The 22,723-nt window shown below is 41.9% G+C and overlaps 1 protein-coding gene across 2 annotated transcripts; it reads left to right on the top strand.

Annotated features, from left to right (window-relative positions):
* Positions 1-2,035: 2,035 nt before the first annotated feature.
* Positions 2,036-21,514, top strand: SLC13A5 (solute carrier family 13 member 5). 2 transcript variants are annotated; one of them, XM_063402994.1, is made up of 13 exons: positions 2,036-2,561; positions 4,776-4,904; positions 5,690-5,826; positions 6,257-6,471; positions 8,115-8,286; positions 9,395-9,517; positions 10,009-10,221; positions 11,003-11,124; positions 11,399-11,514; positions 12,701-12,862; positions 13,866-14,003; positions 14,774-14,928; positions 20,200-21,514. In XM_063402994.1, the coding sequence occupies exons 1-12, from the start codon at positions 2,457-2,459 to the stop codon at positions 14,900-14,902; spliced, it is 1,761 nt and encodes a 586-aa protein (XP_063259064.1). In that variant the 5' UTR covers positions 2,036-2,456; the 3' UTR covers positions 14,903-14,928; positions 20,200-21,514. The 2 variants fall into 2 exon arrangements, with proteins under 2 accessions (XP_063259064.1, XP_063259063.1); XM_063402993.1 differs by lacking the exon at positions 20,200-21,514 and having other exon boundaries at positions 2,038-2,561; positions 14,774-17,308.
* The last annotated feature ends 1,209 nt before the right edge of the window (positions 21,515-22,723 follow it).

Below are 22,723 nucleotides of genomic sequence, written 5' to 3' on the forward strand. Positions count from 1 at the left end.
CAGAAAAATGTTCTGCTTTCTTTGTTAAGTTGAATCAAATGAACCCCAGAGCCACCAGCTGAGAAATGTCACAAAGGCCAGGGAAGTTTGGTGGCAGCTACAAGATGGGCTTGGCTCTGTTACTCAAACCCTTGAGGGCTTTAAAATACCTGTGTTTATTAGGGCAGCAGAACAGCAAAGGGGAGAAGGGGTATCTTGCAACCAGGAAAAGGGATTTCAGGTGCAAGAGACCTGATTCAGCTCCTGGTTCCACCTCATGTCACCATCCATGCCTAAGCCTCTTTGTAACACAAAAATATGAGTTCCTTTGAAAACTGATTTGAAACTTACTACCAAGAAGTACTAGAACGCCACATTATTCAACACTAGGGTATCAAAATCTGGCCCAAAGGATGCTACAGTCTTCTGCTTCTAAATTATGTCTGCAATCAAAAGCTAATTTTACCCACTGCTTCTAAAGCAGTATTTAACACCATTGCTTTCTATGGTGGTCAGAGCCATACTGACTGGAGAAAGGATTCCTTTTTCTTGAAGGTGTGCAATTAGGGCTCAATTAACATGAGCTGAATTTCAGGCTGTGGAAGGCTTTTGTTTGAATGCTCTTTGGACCACCTAAAACTCCTCCTGGATGTTTTGTAAGTGCTTAGACTCTCTGTAGCTGTCTTCTACCCAGCTGTCAGACCAGTTCTTAAAGCAAGCAGCCAAAACTTTGTCTGTCTTCTCCTTGGCACAGTGAAAAGGAAGCTCATCATCAAATGATATCAAGGCAAGTTTGCAATAATTCTGCACAATAAGGGAATATTGATTCCCCTTTCTGTATGAAAACAAAACAAAACAAACAAACAAACAAAACAAAACAAAAAAAAACACAAAAAAAACCACCAACCAACCAAAAAAAACCCACCAAAAAACAAACAAGAATTAGCTAATTTATTGCCCATGGAGTCCCATGTCTCATCCCCAGGTACAGCAAGCAAGACTCCTTTCACAAGATTAGTACATCTGAAGGTATCAACACGTTTTTTATCTTTCTTTTTATTTTCTTTTTTCTTCACTGCATTTTGTTTCATATTTGCACTGGTTTATCAGAGTTAACCTTAGAAGAACTCCTTTAGAGTTAACTATTTGCATTTTCTTATTAAGTGCTTCTAGTCCTTTTCGGTTTTTGACTAGGAACCATTTTTTTCATTGGATACAGGCCACAGGAATGCAAGTTTTGGCCAATTCCCTACTTTCTGCTAGACTTTGCACTGGTGTGAAGTTTCCTCTGTGTTGGTAAGTTACCCAGAGGGACTGCTCGGAAAGGTTTGAAGATTTGGAATCTGTCCAGATCCGGTTGGCAACTATTTTGCTTAGTGGGCATTCACTGCTTTTATAAATGAAAAGTAACATTGGAGTGTCTTGTTTTGAACTTCTGTCACTCAAGTTCCTCTGGTCAGCAGAGGACAAAGAGTGCAAGCTGTAGTCAGAGCTCCCTCATTACTTGCTGTGGAATCTGACATTCTTTATTTCTGTGAGTAACTGCTTGGTAAGACTGTATTAAGAGACTGCAGGATCAAATTATTGAGATATGATTTATGCTGACTTCAATTTCAGGTGGCTGTTGCCATCCCAGAAGCAAAACCTAAAATATCAACAATTTGTTTGTCCTCTGTCTAGTTTTCCCTTTCTGCCCTCTCAGTTGTGCTGGCCACCATCAGTAGGGCCATCGCTTTGGATTCTGAGGCTGCTCTGTAGACAAAGTAACTGAATTCAAACAACATTAAAAATAACCTTTCAAGTTAACCTTCCTGGGTTATTTTTAACCCAGATCCAGAGGCACAATGCCTCTCAAAATAATAGCTAAACACAGCCATGCATGCCTGCACAGACCTTTGTTTTGGGGAGACCCCCACTATGGTTTTAACTCTCCGTTTCCCTAAAGGAGCTCAGTCCTTCCCCACCACTGTGTGAATGAGCGGGGGACGATCCTCCCTTGGCGTCACCAGCACGTCCCGAAAGGCGCCGTGTCAGCGCCTCGGTCCCTGCACGAGATGCGCACTGTGACAGTCTGTGCTTGCTGGCACCTTTCCGTGGGCTCTGTGAGCAGGGAGGACGTTCTTACACCACTCTCCCGACTGGTGTGACAGCTGATACAAAGTCATTGAGCCGCTTTCCTTGGCACGGAGGGGCTGCAGAAGCCCCGCGAGGAGGTGGCCGTAAGGGAGGGGGTACCGGGTACGCTCCCGGCGGCCCGGCAAGCGAGGGCGGGTCGGAGCGCGGAGCGGGGCCGGCGCTCTCGGGGAGGCTCGTTCGCTCCCGGTCCTGGCCCGCGCCGCTGCCCGGGGCGGCCCCCGGCGGGGCGGGCGGGACGTGTCGCCCCCAGCCGGGTCCCTCCCGTCCCTCCCGCCCCGTACTTAAAGCGGCGGCGGCGGCACTGCTCCCGCTCGCGCCCTGACCGTGTCACCCCACAGAACATGGCCCCGACGTGCCTGCGGCCCCTGCTGAGCTACCGCTCCTTCGCCATCCTCTTCCTCACGCCGCTGCTGCTGCTGCCCCTGCCGCTCGCTGCGTCCACGCGGGTAAGTGCCTGCGGGGCCCCCGCGGGAACAGAGCCCGGCTCCGGCCCTGCTGCCCCCAGGTGATCCCCGCTCCTCCGGCTCCGGCCTGCTCCCGGTGGCTCCCACGCACCCAACGCATAGTGCCAATTAGATGCAATTCACTCTGGGCCAAGACAAACCCATGTGTGGCTGGCCGGCGCGTTGGGAATTGTCCTGCATTATGTCATAGCGATTGGAGTGGGCTGAAGCGCAGGAGTGCGTCCCCCAGCTCTCTGCTGAGGCTCTGGTACTCCCGGCATGTTGCTTGGTGACATTCTCCATCCTGATGCAGTCAACGTTATGTTGTATGAATTGGTCAGGATTTCAAATGCCCTGTCCTCCAATTCATCCATCTTACTCCAGGGATAGTGATGGCACAATTCCTTTGTGTTCAGTGGAGGTAAACTAGCATAAAATTGGAATAACCCAGGGAAGTTTGGACTTTAGTGCCTTGTAGCCTTCTTGACCAAGTGTGAAAGCTCAGTCCACAGTATTTTAGCCTACTAGAGCTTTGGAGGCTATTCTAATGGTAAAACCAGCCTTTCTTCTGGGCAACTTGTATCACTCAGTCTGTTTTTAAGTACAGGAAAATTTTATCTGTGTTTATAAACCAAATTGCCAACGCTTCTGGTTTACCTGTCTAAGTTATACCAGCCTGGCCTTTCAGTTGAATGGTGTTGCTTTATATAACGAGGAATTTCTGGCTGTTAAGCTCTACTTTGGAAAGGTAATTTCCAAAAAAATTAAGTATGTCTTCAGTTTGCCATTATTTGTAGGCATATTGTCATTAGTCTAACCTAAGAAATTACAATTTTTCACAATGGGAAAGCAGTATTTCTGTCCATGACTGCTTTTTCATTTCTCAGCCAGGAGGCAGGTCACTGTGTTTTGTGTCAGCTGTACAGAAACACCAAAGAGACATTGTGTGACTGTTCCCATAAATCACAGATAGATATAGGTATAAGTGCAAATATATATTTAATTCCAGATCTTTGGTTGTTTGAATTGGCCATGGTTCTTGGAGTTAATTTATAAGCATGGTTGCATTTTTGAACTTCACATAAATTATTTACTCTCTACTCTCTAAAACCAGTGTTTTGAATTTTATTCACTTAGGGTTGTTTATCTGTCTTTCCTACTAGCAACAGATTAACCACAGACAGTCCTAGCCCTGCATTACTGCAGTACAGCATGAATTGTGTCATGAGCTGACCTTATATGTATAAAGGGAAGAGACTTCAACAGTTAAATTTCTCAACAAAATTAAGGAAAACACAGCCCTACTTACTAATATGACCTGTCAGTCAGGTGATATTAAAAACTGATGTCAGTTTTTAAGTGTCACTGTCACACCATTTATTTTAAAATAAAGTCACATTTGTTGTATTAGAGTAAAATCCTATAAACACATGCCCTAAATAGGAGCAAATACTGAACTACAGAACACCGACTTCAGCTTTCAAACAGTTCACTGTTAGCTAATGAATGCTTGCTTCTCCTGACAATTTTTAGAGTACAAACCACAGAAGGCTGGGATACAGAAATGCCTGATCAACAGCCCAAAAAGACAGGTTGCAACAATTCTAAACTAGGGAATCCCCTTAGCAGGTAGGGACAGTATGATCTGGGAAAATAGTTTAATACCTCTAATGTGCTTAGTCACAAAAAAAAAAAATTATAAAAGAGTTTTACTTTAGGAGTTACTTTAAAAAGCAAAAAACTTTTAAATTATTCAGTGAAATAATTTCTGAGCTCAACTGTATTACTGGACATATATTAAAGACTTGGGAATTTCACGCAAGGTAATCATCCACACTGGAAAATTTGGCCATCCATTTAAAAAAAATTAACTCTGTATTGCATTCTTGTTTCCTAGATGTAAAATCTGATTACCTCAACCACCAAGAGATACTTGCACACAGCAAACTGCACTTTCCTAGTGGTGAAAGATTTGTTTTTCTCACAGCATTTATTTTGTGTGGATGTATTAAAGCAAACACTATGGTCTTATTGGTCAAAAAGATCTTTTTATACAAGTGACATCAGAACATGATTTAAAAGCATGAGTTTAAGTCCTCATTCAGCATAATTTGTTAAGCTACAGACAGTGGAGTGTGTGAGCCGCTTGTAAGAGCTACCAATGTGTTTCTTATCTTTAATACAGTTTCTAATGCTTAAATGTGTCTTATATTGCAGGAGGCCAGATGTGCATATATCATCATCATCATGGCTGTGTACTGGTGCACTGAAGTGATCCCCCTGGCTGTCACCTCCCTCATGCCAGTGGTATTTTTCCCTCTGCTTGGAGTTCAGACAGCTAAAAAAGTAAGGAACTCCTGCAATCCAGGTCTGATACAGAGAAATCCAGTGCTCTGATCCCTCATCAATATTTAGCCAACAAGTCTGTGTTAGTATTCAGGGTTCTTATATAGGAAGATGCTGAACTACATACAATTTGAGCAAACTGTTAAGAGTGGGGGGCTTGAGGTGGTAGAGGGGAGGGTCTGTTTTGGGCATGGGTCCTGCTGGAGAGCATCCCACTAGTGCCAGTAGTTTGTGTTCCCAGCCTATGAGAAAGTGGTGCTTACTGTCTTCTGGGAGATCTCAAAATGCATGGGACAAACTTCTGAGAGGATAGACGGCATGGTGCCAGCAGGTATGCTGTGTCCTCCCAAGATCTCCTGGGCGGTTTGTGCTGAAGGCACAAAGGCACAGGTTGTATTCAGGTTCTGTAGCCCAGGTTCACTACTGCCCAACAAGCTGGTAAAGGCAGGTGTGGTTGCTGAAGGTGCTGAGAAAGCCCTTTTGGAGCTCAATATTTCCAGCACCTTCCATACTTTGAGCCCTCAACTGTACTTTAGGAAACCACTGTCATTTTGCCCAATAATGCACAGAGCTCCTGCATAGGCAAGTCAGCAGTAACACAGGAGATCAAGGGCTGAGGAAACTGCAGAGAGCTCTCAGGCAGCAGCTGCCTCTTTTTCTTGTTCTCAAGGAACTCCTGGTTCCTTGACTGGGGTCTGGTACAGTCCACAGATGTGAGAGGGTGGTAGTCAAATTGTACTGGTGAAGCACGTATTTTAGCCTGACTTACTTTCTCTGTCTTTCAGGTGTGCCTGCAGTACCTAAATAACACAAACATGCTCTTCTTTGGAGGGCTGATTGTCGCAATTTCTGTTGAGCAGTGGAATCTTCACAAAAGGATTGCACTGAGGGTCCTTCTGATTCTTGGGGTGAAACCTGCACTGTAAGAGTATTAGATTATTTATTTCTTACCTCTTGTCAGTTTAGCAGGGGCCTAGGGATGATATTTAACAGCTGGCAGAGAAAGGATTCTTCAAGAGCCAATTTAGCTGTACTTGCACAGAGTTTCCAGAAATGAAGTCTCACAACAGGAACAATTTATTTGTCCTTTATCCAAAACTAGCATCTGACTAAATTTTAGAGGTTTGCCTTTGGGGACAAAATTTTGACTTAATTATGATTTAATCCTGCACTGGGATTCCTTCAGTGAAAGTGGCAGAGCTGTCCTAGAAAGGAGTCTGGCCCTGCTCTGTACTAGTGGATGCTGCACACATCTCTGCCTGGGCTTTGCTCTCCAAATTACATTGACTACAAAGCCTAGCAACATTTGTTCACTTTCTTCTTCTCTCCTCTGTGTCTTTCTCTCTTTTCAGCCTCATGCTGGGGTTTATGATAGTCACTGCCTTCCTATCCATGTGGATAAGCAACACAGCCACCACTGCCATGATGGTTCCCATTGTCCACGCTGTCCTGGATCAACTGGACAGCACAGAGTGTGACGTGACCATGGTAGAACAAGCAACTGGGCAAACAAATACAGTGATTGAGCTGGGGGAAAAGAGCACACCAGAGTCCACAGCAGTGCACGGTAAGGGCCTGCTCACCAGTAAGCTAACGCTACTGAACTTGCTACACTCAGTTCCCCAACCTAGGAGTGCTGTGTACACCTTCCAAGGAAAGAGGATGGTAACCTGACTGAAATCCCTTAAATACATGACATTTAGGTTTTACAAAGTAGCTTTCAATTTTGATGGCTGCCTTTTTGTATGCTAGTGCTAGATTCCAGACAGGGTGTTATGTACGGATGCTGAAAACCTGGTCAGAGAGAGAAATCAGGCAGCAACAGCAGAGTCTGAGTCTGTGTGAAATCAAGTCACATAGCTTTCTCACACTGGCCTGGGAAAGCATGAGGAGGAATCAAAAACAATCCTTGGAAGGTGAAAAACTGTTAGCAGGTAGTGTTTTTCTAACTTGTTATTTACTTGGATAAAACGGTCAAGGGGCATTGTTCTGAATGTCCAATCATCTCTCTTTCTCAAAAATGTCTATAAAAGAAAGGAAAAACAACAAAGATTGGCTCTCTTTGCCTTCTGAAAATGGGGAGTCTGTGTCGTTGTCTACTGCCGTCCCTAATCCTACAACAACAGTTATGTTCTTTCCTTCGAGCTGGAGTCATCCTCCCACAGTTTCCCTAGACTTAACCACCTGTTTAGGGAAGTGACGAGCATATCCTCTGGGAAATAACCATCCAAACCCCCAGCATCCCACTTTCTAAATCTTGTGATTATCAGCAGGGATTCAGCTTCTAGGCCAGGTAGGACTATTTGAAAAAGTTATGTAAACACAATCCATTTTGGTTCTAGGGTAATAAATATCTCTTTATTGACCAGATTGTATGTGGAGGTGGGGAGAAGAAAGAGGACTACTTTAAAAGCCACATGGAAAAGAGGAACTGGTGTAATTTGACTCACAGTAGACAAACTGTTCTTGTGTGTGATCTTACCCTGATACTTGATTCCTCAAGGTCCTCTGCCAGTGCTGTGATTCTACAATAGGTTTCACTTCATTTGAAATACGTGCACCAACTCACACCCTCTCATTTCACTGCTCTGCTGTGCTGTTACAGAGGGCTATATTACTAAATTATGAATAAAGATCAGATTCCAAGTGCAGTGAAGATAATAAGAGTGTGCAAAAAATACCCTTTGCTATTGTTGAGTTGGTTGTAATTGCCATAAATTCTTTGTCCTGCTCCATTAGTCCAGTCAGACTTCAAGATTAGAGTGTGAACCTCAGAGAACAATGGACACAGCAGTAAAGTTTCATGATTATTGTAAACTGACATAATGCCAAGCAAGGATTTGGGTTTCAGTGGGAGTTTTTTCTGCCTGTGTTCATATCTGTTAAAGCTGGTTGGGTTTTCACTGTGGAATTGGAATTGTTCCAGTAACTACAATATTTGGCTGGTGGTAAGCCTCTCTGTGAAACAAGACGTTACTGATGAGAAGCTGTGGCACTGATGTGGGCAACAGCATCCTTGGATCATGTAAACCCACACTGTCAGCCTCTTTCTTCAGGTCCTCATGAACATTAGTCTGAAGTATTTAGGGAAATATCTGTGGGTTTTTAAATTAAAATAAAGGGCACATACAAACTGGAATCACTAAGCCTACAGACCCTATCCTGAACACTCTGCCTTTACCTGAGGCAAATAATTTTCTTTCTGTCTAGTTGTAAGTAATGAACAAATCCCTGATGACCCCAGATCTTCTGAGGAAAAGAAAATGAGGAAGCATATATGCAAGGGAATGATACTTTGTGTATGCTATGCTGCCAGCATTGGAGGAACTGCAACACTTACGGGAACAGGACCAAACATGGTACTGAAAGGCCAGATGAATCAGTAAGTAATTTTTGCTGCTTCCTTTTACAATGTCATACTGTTTGTGTGACCAATTGACTGGTCTTAAATGACAATTTCACTTGTGTACTTCAAGCAATAAGTTGAGGAACTGAGACTGAGAAATGTGTATGAAGTTGGTTTTTTTTTGCTTCAGCATCTTTTAAAAGGTGATGGAATTAAGCTATGTGATGGAATTAAGGTCTTCTGAGAAAACTGGAAATACTTGTTGGCAATTGACATGGTGGTTGATTATGAGATTGGTTCTTCTGTGTCCTCTTTTTCAACTGAAGTACAGCACATCAGAAGAGGAACTGCAGTAAAGAGCACCAGAAGAATGTAGATTAACCCTACTCATAAGCACAATGAAGAGAGCTAGAAGGAGCTTGGCCCCTCCTGTAACACAGTTCCTCCATACTGTGGCTATGGAAACTGTGCAGTTGTGTTCTCTCATTTTTAAACTGAGTTTGGGAACTGATCTACATGGAACCTAATCTGCAGTGGAAATTTTCCAACATTGCTTCCTTGTGTAGCAAGTACTTCAGCCTCAGCTGCTACATTATCTGTTGGTTTTAACACCCAGCTGGAGGTTTGCTATTGATATTTTTCCTCCAGTCATTATTGGCAAACACAGAGAATAACAAAAATTGCCTTTCTTAAAACACACTCTTCATTCTTTCAGTCAAGTAGCAACTTCTTAATTTGCTGAAGGCAGCAGAAGTACAGGTATTAATTTCAGGAAAGACATTTCTTGCTCTCTTATTAGAATGAATTGGGAGGAAGAAAAAATATCCTGTCTTGGGATAAATGAACAGGTGTGTTGGAAATGAAAGGTATCTGCAATATATGGGAGATCTTTCAGCCACTCTTATCTGACTGAGCCTAAAGTATCAACATAAGCTCCGATATGCATCAAAGTAAAATACAGGGGAAACTGACAATCATTTAATTTCTGCTCTGAAATGAGGCTTAAGTTAGGCTGTGGATGTTACCTATGATTGCTTGTAATGGTTACCCTAGATTTACATGCATAATTGTCACTAGCACATATTAAAGGGAGAGTAGATTTCTAAATGTTTTGACATTCATACAGAAAGTAATTTCTTTACAGGTTATACCCCAACAATAATGATATTGTGGATTTTGCTTCCTGGTTTGGATTTGCATTCCCAAACATGATCCTGATGTTGGTGCTAGCTTGGCTTTGGTTACAGTGCTCCTTCATGGGACTCAAGTGAGTATTTATCTACATGATATTGTGTAAACCTCTCAGTAAGTTACTGAGACATTTGGCTAAAACAAATGCACTGACAAGTTATTAATTTTGTAGCAGAGAGCAGGTCCATTTCACAGAAATTTTGAGGTCTGGAAACCTTTCGTGTTCATGGGAGGTACATTAAGGCAAAAGCCTTATGCATTATTAATCTTCAATCTTTTTATTTTTAAATCTCTCAGCTGTGAATTTCAGCCCTAGGAGAGCTGGCATATAGCTGGTTTGCAGCCACTGATTCAAACCTGACTCCAAATTGCCATCCTCTGATAGACCCCATTCTTCCGTGAGAATTGGTGTATCCCCACTAAATACTTTGGCACTGTTGTAAATTCTTTATTTATGGCCTCTGCTGTGGTCTGTGTCTGTCACCAATAGTGACAGCTTCAGAGTGATGTTAAAGCCCTCTAATATGTTCATACTTACAGTATTTTTTTTCTCCATTTTTCTCAAAGCTTTAAAAAAAGCTGGGGCATTGGGACAGAGAGAACTACCAAAGAAAAAGCGGCATACAATGTGCTGAAGGCAGAAATGAAGAAGTTAGGCCCTATCTCGTATGCTGAATTAAATGTCCTCCTCTTGTTTGTATTGCTGGTGGTCTTGTGGTTTTCCAGAAACCCAGGCTTTGTAAAAGGCTGGGCCTCCAAGCTCTTCCCAGGAGGAGAAAAGTAAGTTTTTTTAGGTTTTTTTCCATCTTTTACCCTCTTGGTTATTATCAGATTCCCTTGCTCATACATTCCATTTTAAATGTGGGATCATTAATTCCAACTTTACCTGACTTCACATGTTTGCTGGGCTTGGTCCAATGGCTTGTACATGGCACTACCAATTGTCTATGATTTGACAGTTTGTACTGCAGTGGAAAGGCTGGAGAATGAGACATGGAGCAAGCTGAACCTTCTAAAAGAAGAGAAAATTCTGTAATGCTGGTCTTAGTCACACTGACGTACGCCTTGGTATTTTGTTAGTATGAGCTCCAATTACTTGGCAGTGACACTTGAATATTTCGTAATATCACCTTTAACCAATACCTTAAAACTCATTGGAAAATTGATTTTATGTTTTGAATGGCTGCTTTGCATAGTGTTTGTGCATGGCATGTTAGGAACATAAAATACATGTTGGGACTATCATTCAGGCCATTTCTTTAGATGTCTGTCTTTGAGATACAACTGTTGAATCTAGGCTTGAGCACAGAGAAGGAACCCTGCTCCAGGAGGGATGATTTGTCATCCAGGACTCTGGTTATTAATGTGTATTGTAGCTTGTTTCATTTATTATTGTGTTTACATTATGGCAGGTCTAAGAGACTTCAGACATGAGCTAATGACCCATTTTGCTCAAGCCCCAAATGGGATGGCAAAGATCAGTGACCAGAATGCTGAAAGGCAGCCCTTTTCTAGGAGAAAGGTGTCCATTTTCTAACCTGCATTCTCATATCTTCATTAGGTATATCACTGATGCTGTTCCTGCTGTGTTTATTGCCCTGTTACTGTTTATCCTTCCTGCTCATAAGCCCAAATTCATAGCCTGGAATCCAAGCAAGTCTGACACTGAACGGACTGAAGAAGGTATTTAAAAGAGGGATTGTAGTACTGTGAAACAGCTAACCCACTCAGCTAACAAGGCAGGAACATACACTGGGTTTTTCATGCAGTTCTTCAGAGCAGCTCACCTACCTCTCTTGTTGGGCAGGGCTGGGGTACAGTCCATGCTCGTGTATGTTGCCCTCACCCTGTGAAGATTTCTCAGTACTGTGCATCTGCCCACTGCTATCTTATAGAACAGGAGACAAAGTGTCTTCACTCTCCTAAAACATGTTCTACTTTTCATTTCTCACCTCAGATGCAAAAAAGCCATTATCAGCCTCACTGCTAGACTGGAATGTGGTTCAAAGGAAGATGCCCTGGAGCATTGTGCTGCTGCTGGGAGGAGGTTTTGCTTTGGCTGATGCAAGCGCAGTATGTCCTGACACCTGTTTTTCTCTGACTCAAAGGCGAACTTCCCTGGTTTGTTATCTAGTCCTGTATTACTGGGCATGCACCCAAAGTCAAACCTAGTAGCGAATTCCAGTACTGGAGGGAGATATAAATTAGGAAAAACCAAGGAGAGGTGAAGGCTTGTGAGTCTTTTCCAGGAATTTTTGTTCTCTGACCAAGTTTCTTTGATTTATCTTACCTCTTGAAGACAGCTGAGTAGGTTGAGATCTTCACTGTCTGAACAGTCCAGAAAAAGCATCCTTTCTTATTTCTGTAATCATCCCAATCCCAGCCCTGGCTAGAAAAGTAGAAGTATGGATAACATTTATCAGATTTTTAGAACCATTTGATGTTTGTTTAAAGGTTATGTATCTTCAGACTTAAAGCAAAACTGCTGCTGAAGTGGTCAGAAAGAAAAATCCTGGGTTGATACTGTGTTCATAAATTCACAGAAAAGGGAACTAAATTCCCAAAACAGGAAGGAATCTTGAGGTGAACCATATTGTTTCCTTCATCACTGCTAAGATGCATCTAAATCAAAGCAAGCGTTAGCTACCAATAGTGCCATGGTTTGGGAAACCACATGGTTTTGTGTCATGTTCACATCTAAGTTTTGTGGCTAATTAGGTTTAAACCGTGGGGCAGATTAATGCTCTGGGGCTTACATTCAACTACATACCTCACACAGAAATTATTAAAGCTTCAGAGCATTAAAAACGATCAAGTCAAAGATTTTGTGACCTGTTCGTATTAACTACTGACTGTTTTCCAGCAAACATTTCCTAGAGCATTCATACAGAATCATAACCTTAGAAACTTTCAGAAACCTTAGAAAAATGTACCAATATGCTTCTGGGCCATACATTAGGTATTTGCAATGGCCTCAGAAAAAAAATCTTGTTTAGCAAGAAAACCATAATTTTGTAAACTATGTGTGAGCAAGTATTTGATTTCCAGAAGAATCAGAAAAGTGGGATTCAGTGTTATGTCTAGCTGGCAAGGAATTTCTTTTAGTTTTTGTGACAGATCATTGTACTTTCCTGGATGGTGTTTGTATAATCAAAGACTCCTTTAGCATTATTTGACAGAAATGTTGCCCGTAACCTGGCTTCCCCGTTTCTGAGTCAGGGGTTCTAAACCTCACCGAAACCCACTTTTTTTCTTGCAGAACTCTGGGCTCTCAGCTTGGCTGGGTCATCAAATGACTCCACTGGGATCTATCCCACCATGGGCCATTGCATCAGTGGTCTCCCTTATTATAGCTGTCTTCACTGAATGCACCAGTAACGTGGCCACAGCTACCCTCTTCCTGCCTGTCTTTTCATCCATGGTAAGATTGCTTCTGTCCTGTTTCCCTGTCAGCTGGAGGATCAGAGTTAAACTGGGTGGCAAAGCAAGATTATATTTATTGTCTTGGATGTTGGTCCAATGTACTTAAAGGGAAGCCAGGTCATGCCTTCTGTAAGATGTGTGCCTTGGCCCTGGAGAAAGTGAAGTGACAGTCACTTTTTCACTACAGATCAGCAAACATCAGTTACTTCTGGTCATTTTGAACCATCAGCTTAGAACTGGAAAAACACACACACACACAAACAAAAACAAACCAAACCAAAACAAAATCCAGCAGTTTCTGATGATGCCTTTGAATTATTCATCTTCACATTTTGTGCTAAAATACTCAAAGTGGTAGGCCTGATTATTAGAAATGTGTAATTTCTCAGGTTTTTTAAACAATTTTAAAACTTAGGGAGGAAAACCTGGTAAGATTTGCTGCCTTTTCTGAGCAGAATCAAAACTGTGGCATAAAGAGAAAAATAAGTTACTTTGTTCTTTAATTAGAAAAGGACAAGCACTTTATTCTAGACTATTTCATCAAAGCAAAATTACCCCAGTCAAAGTACTGAGCTATTAATGACTTAAACTGGCACTTAAGTTTTGAGTCCCACAGAGTTTATGTAAAGTCTAAGAGTGTCACTCCACATGCCTAGTAATTATAATCCCATTCCTGTGTTTCCTGTAAAAAGGGTGGTTCAAGGTCAAAGAAAAGATTGTTGGATATATTTGACCAGAAATCTAAATTATACCATAGAGCAAAACAAAAACATGAAAGAATCAAGCCTTGTTTTTAAGTATCATGGGACAGGAAACAGCAGCAAGTTATCTTTAAGCACATGTGGATTTCAGAATAAAATGTTTGTGAATTATTCTGATGATGTAATACAAGGCAACAAAATAAGCCTATGTATCTCCATCCCAGTGGTCTGGGGTGGATTGATCCTTTATGCTTTTCTTTTTGAATACCCCCAGAGTGATATTATCTCCATTCATTGCAGGCTACATCTATCAAGATGCACCCTTTGTATGTTATGCTGCCTGCTACTCTCAGTGCTTCATTTGCCTTCATGCTACCTGTTGCAACACCGCCAAATGCTATTGCATTTTCTTATGGCCACATCCATGTTTGGGATATGGTAAGATAATTGCCTTCTCTCTTATCTGAAATTCTCCATTGCTTTCTTCCTGAAATATGGTGAGAGTTTAATTTTCTTTGCAGAGTATTTCCAAAGTAACCAGGAAGCTCTCATGGGCAGTAACTATCACTGTATGTCCCTCTCTTCTGCAGTGTTAATACTGTGATAAAAATTTGCATCTCTGAAGTAACAGTACTTTTCTCACAGGCTTTGGAAGACATACAGACTGGCCCAAATGAAATGAAAAACTGACAAGTCATAAGTCTCTGAAACCTGAAGGGTTAAACTGCAGGCATGCCCTGAGTGTTCTGGGGCTTTGGCGAGGGTCTAAAGCCTTGTCTCCAGTGGAGCTGAAAGCAGAAGGTAGCAATCAGTAGCCCTTGGCTCTGGTCCTCTGATTTTCTGCCAGACCACACAGGGCAGGTTCTGGGCGGAACACATTACTGGTTTTCTAACTGGGTACTTGAAGAGGGCATAAGCTGTTCTCTAACTAATAAGAACGACTTGTTACACATGCCTTAAAGCTCCTAGATTGGTTATATACATAGCAAAGTGCTCAAAGACATTGCACAGTGTGTTCCCTCATATCTCCACCTAAGCAAGAGCAGAAGGCAGTGGATACAGTGGGTATTTCTGTAATTTATTTTACCATCTTTCTTGTGTATGTACAAGTAGGTCTTGCTGCAGTTTGTTGTTCTGGTGTTTGGGTGTTGCTGGTTTGGACTTGCTGTGCTGGTGTTTGATTATTGTTGTTGGTTTTTTCCTCACAGGTTAGAACTGGAATAGTGATGAACATCATTGGAGTCTGCTGTGTCACACTGGCCATCAACACATGGGGAAAACCTATGTTTGGGCTGGACACATTCCCAACATGGGCAAACACCACAACAAACCAGTGAGCTGTGAAGAATTCGTGTGTTAAACAAGGAAAGTACCCTTAGTACTCCCTATTGCCTAAAGTCATATATAGAGTCTCATCACCACTTCAGATCCAGTGCTGGGTGTTTGCTGCCTTCCAGCAGTCACACATCAGTTCAGGTTTGAACCAACCCAGTCTTAGTCTAGTTGTGCTGGGGCCAAAAGTGTTTGCAATTATACAACCTTATGTGTCGGGATCATAAGTGTGATCAAGTGATCGTTGTACCTCCAATCAAGGTCAAGAATTAGGATTTATCAGACTTCCAAGAAAGAGAGGGGAGGCTGTTGTATCTAATGGTTTGAACTATTATATCACTGGTGTGTACTTGTAAATCATTAGCATTGAACATTGCACTCAGGCGGGGGCTGAACATTCCTTGCCTATTCTTATATCTACAAGTTAGCAACTGTACAGAGAAATCTCTGTTGTCACTTGTCTAGTGAAGAAGAGGTATGTGATGTTATACTATGTTATGTTTTAGTTGGGCCTCAGCCATGTGGTGGGATCCTTCCAAATAAACATCCAACACACTTTCTCTTGCCTTGTTTTCACTCCAAGATCTCACTGCATTTAGACACCTTTACTGAGGGTTGAGATAACGTAATTCCATGCTAATCATGATTCAGCTGATATCTCGGACAATGATGCAATAAGGCTGGCTCTGTGTTTCTTGCACTGTTGCAATTAGAGGGGTGGGAGCCTTTCCCTCAGTCACAGGTGTGATTTCACATGCCAACCAGTGTTTTCCAAGTGCCAGCCTGGAGATGACCAGCAGCCCATAGGACTTCACACCTATTGCAGAAGTTCCTGAATTAGCACCTGATGTGCCTTATTAATTAACTCTGAATTTTTGAGTGAAGTCAAGACATGAGAAAGGCTCTTAACTGATGACCTGGGAAAAATTTAGGAGCCCAGATTTTAGTGCTTGTGCTGGCTGACAGCAGTGGGAGTTGCCTTGTGTACTTCAGAATTCATGTCTTGTGAGAAAAATAGTTTGTAACCTATTTATGCTGTTTCTGTTGCAGAAGTAGCCTACAGAATGATTGGGATTGGGCTGGGTGTATTTTGTCAGTGGTACATGGATGCTTTTCCTTCAGCCCTGGGGATGGAGGTGTGTGGGAGGTAAAGCAGTGTCTTACAGTGGAAAGATCTGTGGGTATGACCTGGCATTTTACTCCCAGACTTGCTGTGTATCCCTGTACAAGTCAGTTCACCTCTTTTTGCCTATTTCCCCTCCTAAAGAAGATGTTATGGAACCTATCTTCCTCACCAAGGTGTTTTGAGGACATAAGGGTCAAATTCTGCAGTCATAGTGATTTCCCACCTCATGATAATGGGTGCAAGGTGTTAAGTTACAGAATCATAGAATTTTGTGTAGATCTGGCATATAGCATAGTATTGTGTGTAGGATATTCAGTAGTTATTAATGTGAATTTTCATTATGGAAGTAGAAAAATACATTTTTATCTAGAAGCGAGGGAAATACTTATCTACAAAATGACCAGGTGCTTTTTGGAGCAGAAAACTGCTTCAAGAATTGATTTCCATGCCTTTATCTTTTGTGCTCTTTAATGATGCTAAGCACCATAAAGTGTCTGCTGAATGTTGTTACCGAGTGCCACCAATGGCACCCTGTCCTCCCAGTGGCTGCATGCAGTGCAGCATCACACTTCTTCCAGGGAACGGTGGAGCATGTGGATAAACACACTTCCACTTGCAGAGTCTATCTAAGGAAGAGGCCAGTTCTAGTGCCAAGAATTGGCTTGCTCACAGATATTTGTCACCACCTGAAACATACCACAGTATTTTTTTGAAGAAAGTGAAACCAGGAACAGTTGGGCACCTTCTGTCCTTTGGCAGTCACCACTTAATGCTGATTAGCATCTCTAGGTATCTAAATGCATCTGAGAAAGGGATTTTCTCTTCTTTCTGGTGGACTTAACAGTGTGAGAACATTATTTTTGCCAGATACATGGTGCTTGCTCTGCTGTCTGACAAGTAAGATACAGGGAGCTTGCATGGGTAGATGATACTGAGCTTGGCTATCTCAGTTCACGCAGACCAAAACTCCTCTAAAACTGGTTCCAGCTAAAAGCTGTAAGACAGACGCTTCACTGTCCTGTTTGCAGAAAAGAATGTTCTGAAAGTTCCTTGAAGAAGAGAAATTGCCCTCACCTCAGCTAGTGAAGAGCTTCACTCTGTTGCTGGACACGAAGGAAGCAAATGCTATTTCCATCAACAGTCACACAGGGTGATTCATGGTCAGGAGTGCTGGGCCAGGGGAAGTGTGCATGTGGGGTAATAAACAGTGTTTGGTTTATTGTCACTGTAAGAACTGGATGTGTCACCCCTGTGTACTGTTAATAGCAGTTTCTTTTTGAGACACTTTTATGACATCTTGTGATTTATTCATATTTAATTTAAATGAGTGGGTTGCATAATTAGAGCCTGGCAAATAAAAACTTTCTAGAACAGTCTCCCCTCCTGTGTAACATAGTGGACCACTTGTTTCTGTATTAGCTTCCACTGTAGTACAGTGTGGCCCCAGTAAGATCCAGGAACACACACTGTAGTGAATAATGCAAAGCAGAGATTTGGACACCACTCTTAAGTGTCTTCAGACCTGAATACCAGTGGTTTCTCTTCTTTCATCAGCTGAATGATAACTCACGTTTGCATTTCTGAAGATGTTCAGGTGGGACCAAATCAGGTGACATACCCTAGGAACTGTCTCATTCATTTCAGAGTAAAGGATTACAAGAATCTTAAGAAACACAACCAGTTTTTAAGAATGAATGTTGCAAAAACTTTCCAGTATAACAGGCACAAATGGGCTTTTCTTCATCAAGCACGCATGGTGTCCTGTTCCAGTGCCCTGAGTAAATACACATTACTTACTGTGGATAATGCAAGTTCAGTTGTCTTGTGACTAGATCTGGTTTACAGCCCCTTCAGCTGCAGGACAAGTATCATGATAGAAACTTACCAGGCATGGCATTTATTTTGTTGTTCATCAAAGCATTATTGTTTTAGATGCAGAAGCTGTGATGGTCCTAAGGTAGTGGCATAAAAGAATCCATTTCCCCTGCACTTCAAAACAAGCACTGCCAGCACCCACAGAAATATGGGAGGATCCTCAGTGTGGGCTTTGTCAGGGTGGGTTATTCAGCCACCCTGAATGAGCAAACAGTTCCCATTTTACCATACGAGAGCAGAGTGTGATTCCTTGTGGTCAGAGAGTCTGTCCGCTGGCCAGCTGGCAGCACAGCTGGCAGTGCCACCTCTAAGGAGCTAAATTAATGCTTTCCTACTTTCTGCCCCCTCCCTATGGATCCTTGCCTTTTCCTTTCTTCTCTCAAAATACCAATTTACCAAAATACCAAATTGCTAATGCTGTTTCTGCAAATATTGAGTGTACCAATCCTGCAGTGTTGTCATCTGGGCTGCTGTTGCACAGGGTTCCTGCTTGGTCATGTACCAGTGTGCAAACTTGCTCCCACAGTGTACAAGTGTTTGGGAATGGTCTTAAAATCGCGAATGAGTTCATGAATGACCAAACAAGAAAACACACAAAGGGAGAACAAAGGTATTTCTCATGTGTTGAACATATGTTGAACATCTAGATCTGAGAAAAGAGAAGAAAAACCTTTCAGCATTCTCTGTATGATCAGAAGTCCCCAAGCTGAAGAGTGGCTCAGATTTGTTGGTGTCGTCCATTGAGTTCAGAGCAGCGGGTAGTGCATTCCAGCTGAGTTCTGATCTCACTTGAACTCAGTCTTTGGCTTATTCAGCCTTTGTTTTCCAGCTCAGGTATGTTGCCACTTGAAACAGCAATAAGCTGGTTGTAGCCAAACCCAACATTTGCTGACAAAGTTGGAATTGGACAGTTGGTGAAAATCAGCTCGGAAAAAGAAATAGATAACTGAATTAGTCTTAGCCAAAAATGCAGCAGTGGTTCCTTAACATACCACCTCTTCCTTTCTACTAATAACACATAGTATCCATTTTTACATGTTTCGCATGTGTTTTTTTTCCCCCAAGTGTCTGTGCTAAATATGTGGAGAAGCAGGTGATAATGAATCCTGAGCCCTTGGATCAAGTGACAGAGTTTTCGCAATATGGGACAGAGTTTTCCAGTATGGGTGAATAACTGTGTGACTTTAGACAAATCTGATCAATTTCTTTGTGCCATTGAGAGGTTTTCAATGCTTCTGTACCTTGCACCACAAGGCCACCAGTCTGCTGCAATAGACTTGTTGGGCTCAGCACTTGTCTGCATGGTTTAATGGCAGGGTGCTGATTCTCCTCTGCCCAGAAGAACCATCCCAGTGGCAGCTCTTCAGCGTCAGATCAGACCTTCCCCTTTTTGTATCTTTGCTGGCCCCTGTGTGAAGGATTTGTGGCACAGAGAGGGCTTGCCATGCACTGCAGACTGCCTCTGCTTGGCAGAGAAATTCTGAGGGAACTACAGCCCTTACCATTGGGAGCACAGAGTAAAGATAGACATACCATGCTGCCCTGAGGTGATTGAGCACTGCTTAATACAATGTTTGGTGGTTATTTAAAAATAGAGCTGATTACACTGAAACTATTTTTGTCCATTTAGGTTTTTCTGGAGCACTTAGTCAATAGTTGCCATTCATTATGGTTTAAATGTAGATTTACATTTACTGTAGAGTCTGGCCATAAGAAAGAGACTGTTTCTTCTGTCAGAGAAAAGATTTTTATCCTTCCCCAATTTATTTCAGTGCTTTATTTACCCACAAAAAATTATTTCCCAGTCTTAGTTGTCACATGGCACTTCAATGAGTTTTCATAAGCTGTTTCAGGCCATTACAATGTTCATAAAACTTTTTTTATAGACAAACCATTGTCTTGAAAGAACTTAATGTTCCAGATACTAAATCAAATTTATTGTAGTTTCCTTTGTGAGCTATTCTTCGAGAACAATAACTTGGGTTGGGTCTTAGCAAATATTTTAGAAAGCCAGCTGAAGATCAAATTTCCACCAGAAACAAAGTTAACACAATCTTTCAATTAAGGAATGATTATTCTGGAGGAAGTTTCTATTTTACTTCAATATTTTGCCTTGGCTGTACAGTCAGAAATCAGAAACATAGGTATATATATTGCTCCTGGCAAATAGCTGATTTCAAATTCACCTGCTGTCCAGGTGACCTAATAGAAGCCCTCAAGTATTTTTAACCAATTTATTAATGAAAAATATAAAATGCTTTCTGACACATGACATTTAATCTGGACTTTATCTTTAATTCTAGTGTTTGTCTGAAGCTGGAGGAGTACCACAGTCACAGAAGTACATGTGCCACTGCCTTCAGGAAACTAGTCTTTTTACACTATTTCATCCAATTTGCAGCTCGCTTGAATGGTGTTTGGCATCTGCAGATGAAGTGGTTCCACCATGACTGTTATTGGCTGCCTTCTGAAATGCACATTACCTGCCAGTTTCTTGACCTCAAAAAAGAGAACTTAGTGAAGGGTTAAGCCTTTAATTAAATACGTTCTGACAATTGTTTTAGTCACTGAAAACTATGATCTTGTTTCTACTGAATTACAATTATAGCATTGGAGTAAAAAAATTGCAGACTTTGCGCTGGTTTGTTATATTTATAACATAATGCATACTCTGCTCTCTGTTATTTAACCATATTTTAAGCAGGATGCTCTCCAATCTACAGGAGCTGTCTTGCATTCTGTGGGTAAAATCCTGTCAGATGTTGTCCATGTTAATATCAGTTTGCATTCTATTCCAAAGCAGTGGGTAAATGGGTGAACAAGAGGGAATGTCTTGGATTTCATACAGTGTTGTAAAACACTTCCCTGTTTCATCTCACTTGATCAGTTTTCAGTGATGAAATTGCTGGACCTTCTTTTCTCTCTGGTGCAAATGCACTGTGGTGTCACAGAGGAATCTTTTGCAGCATTTCACTTCCTCAGTTTTTACCTTCAAGAATCAACAGCATCCCAGGCAAGACTATTTTCTCCTGTGTCTCAAAAACCTTGGTGGCTTTAGGTCCAAGAAGGGGCTCCATTTAAGAGCTGTGTCTCTCTGCCAGTTCTGATAAGTGAAGATAAACTTACTGTCCTAAACCATCTCATTTCTGGGCAGGCAACAGCAATGATAGCAGTCTGGTCTCTGTGAAAGGAGAAACAGAGGCAGCAATGTCACCCTGGTTCTATGACAATAATACAAACAAAAAAAAATCAAACTTGTCTTAGAGAATGTTCTCAGTTAGTATACTAAAATACTGATTTTCAATTTTATTCCTAAGTTTTGACGGACAAGAATTGAGATGTTTGACTTAACTCTGGCAAACCTACATAGTAATTTATTTTTGTGACCAATCCTTTTTTAGGAGTCTCTCCTCTGAAGTTACTCTTGGGAGAGAAATCCTGCTCTAGAATAGCAGTGCAGGCACGTGGGATCTATTTGATCTCTTCTTTTAGCCCAAAGTCTGTGTTTACTGGGGAGTGACTTGTTATGTTTTGTTATAGTAATAGTAGTAATCCACAACCACTAAAATGTTGTCTAAAAAAGCAACCTTTTTTATTAAAAAAAACTGTGCATGGATCCTTTTTATATGTTTTTTGTAATCCAATTCCCAGGGAAAAAAATCATACTGTATAGGAAAAGATAGTATTATAGAAAATTGCTAAGTTGGATGCCAAAAATACTTCAACAAATGAAAATAGAAAATAATTAAACAACAAAAAAAGAAAGACATTAGAAGGGTTTCAAGTCAGTCTGTAAAGATTGCTTCCACTGCTGCTGCTCACTCGTGGAGCATTTGGTTATTAATAGTTTTACTCTGAAACAACTGTGTTTTAATTAATGAAGAATTAAGTGCAGAGGTTGACAGAAGTCTTCTTGGCTGACTGTAAAGTCACTATGAAAAACAAAATAAAACTCAAAGCTCCAAACTTTGTCCAATATCCAATATTTACCATTAAACTTCAAATACAGTTTAGTATTTTAGGGTTGATTCTCTCCACTTCCTTTTGCTCTGGAAGTGGTGAACAGTGGCTTTGTCTAGTGCAAAGCTAAAATGAATGTTCTGCAAATACAAACAAAAGTTCATCCTCTTTTTATCCTTCTCAGCTCAAGGGTTATCTGGGGGGAAAAAATGCTTGGACCATTGACCCCAGAGCCATATTCTAATGACTCAGGGACTGACTGGCCTCTCTGGCAGATGGACAAAATACTTGTTCCTGTCAGAAGGAATGTTCATGTTCGGGAAGAGTCGTAGGAGCTGGAGTCCCAGGAATGTCACTCTGTCCTTGCACTGGGTCCCCCTGGCACAAGCAGCGCGTGTGGCTGGGTGTTCTCCCCTCAGATGGTGAAATTCTGCAGGGCCGGAGGCTGCCGCAGGACGGTGCTGATGACGTCGTCAAGACAAAGCGATTGATATAAAACTGAATGCTGGTCGTTTAAAAATACATTGGTTTGTACTTTAATGATTTCAGAGGTTTTTGGAGTTTGCCGTAAGCTGCAGCAGACCACCATGACAAGGAAGGAATTTGAACAGTGCCATATTCAGGGTGGGGTTTATTTGGATATTGGGATCGCTGAATACTCTTTCCAAGAGCAGCTACTCGATGCCCTGCTGCTTTAACCCAGGAGGAGCTGCTCCTCACCGGCGGGAGTGAGAGAATGGTGTCAGCTGTGCTCAGCTCCCACGACCAGAGTGTCTGCAGGCTGCTCGCCAGGGCAGACACGCGGGAAGTGCTGCGACCAGTGCGCGGCTCTGGCCAGACTCGTGGGGTGGGGAAACCCAACTCT

Source organism: Prinia subflava, chromosome 8, assembly GCF_021018805.1.
Source record: "Prinia subflava isolate CZ2003 ecotype Zambia chromosome 8, Cam_Psub_1.2, whole genome shotgun sequence".
Taxonomy (NCBI): domain Eukaryota; kingdom Metazoa; phylum Chordata; class Aves; order Passeriformes; family Cisticolidae; genus Prinia; species Prinia subflava.

Coding starts and splice junctions, on each gene's coding strand:
- SLC13A5 (XM_063402994.1), top strand. CDS start 2,457: ATGGCCCCGACGTGCCTGCGGCCCCTGCTGAGCTACCGCTCCTTCGCC. Junction 8,287..9,394: donor CTGAAAGGCCAGATGAATCA/GTAAGTAATTTT, acceptor ATTTCTTTACAG/GTTATACCCCAACAATAATG. Junction 12,863..13,865: donor TGCCTGTCTTTTCATCCATG/GTAAGATTGCTT, acceptor CATTCATTGCAG/GCTACATCTATCAAGATGCA.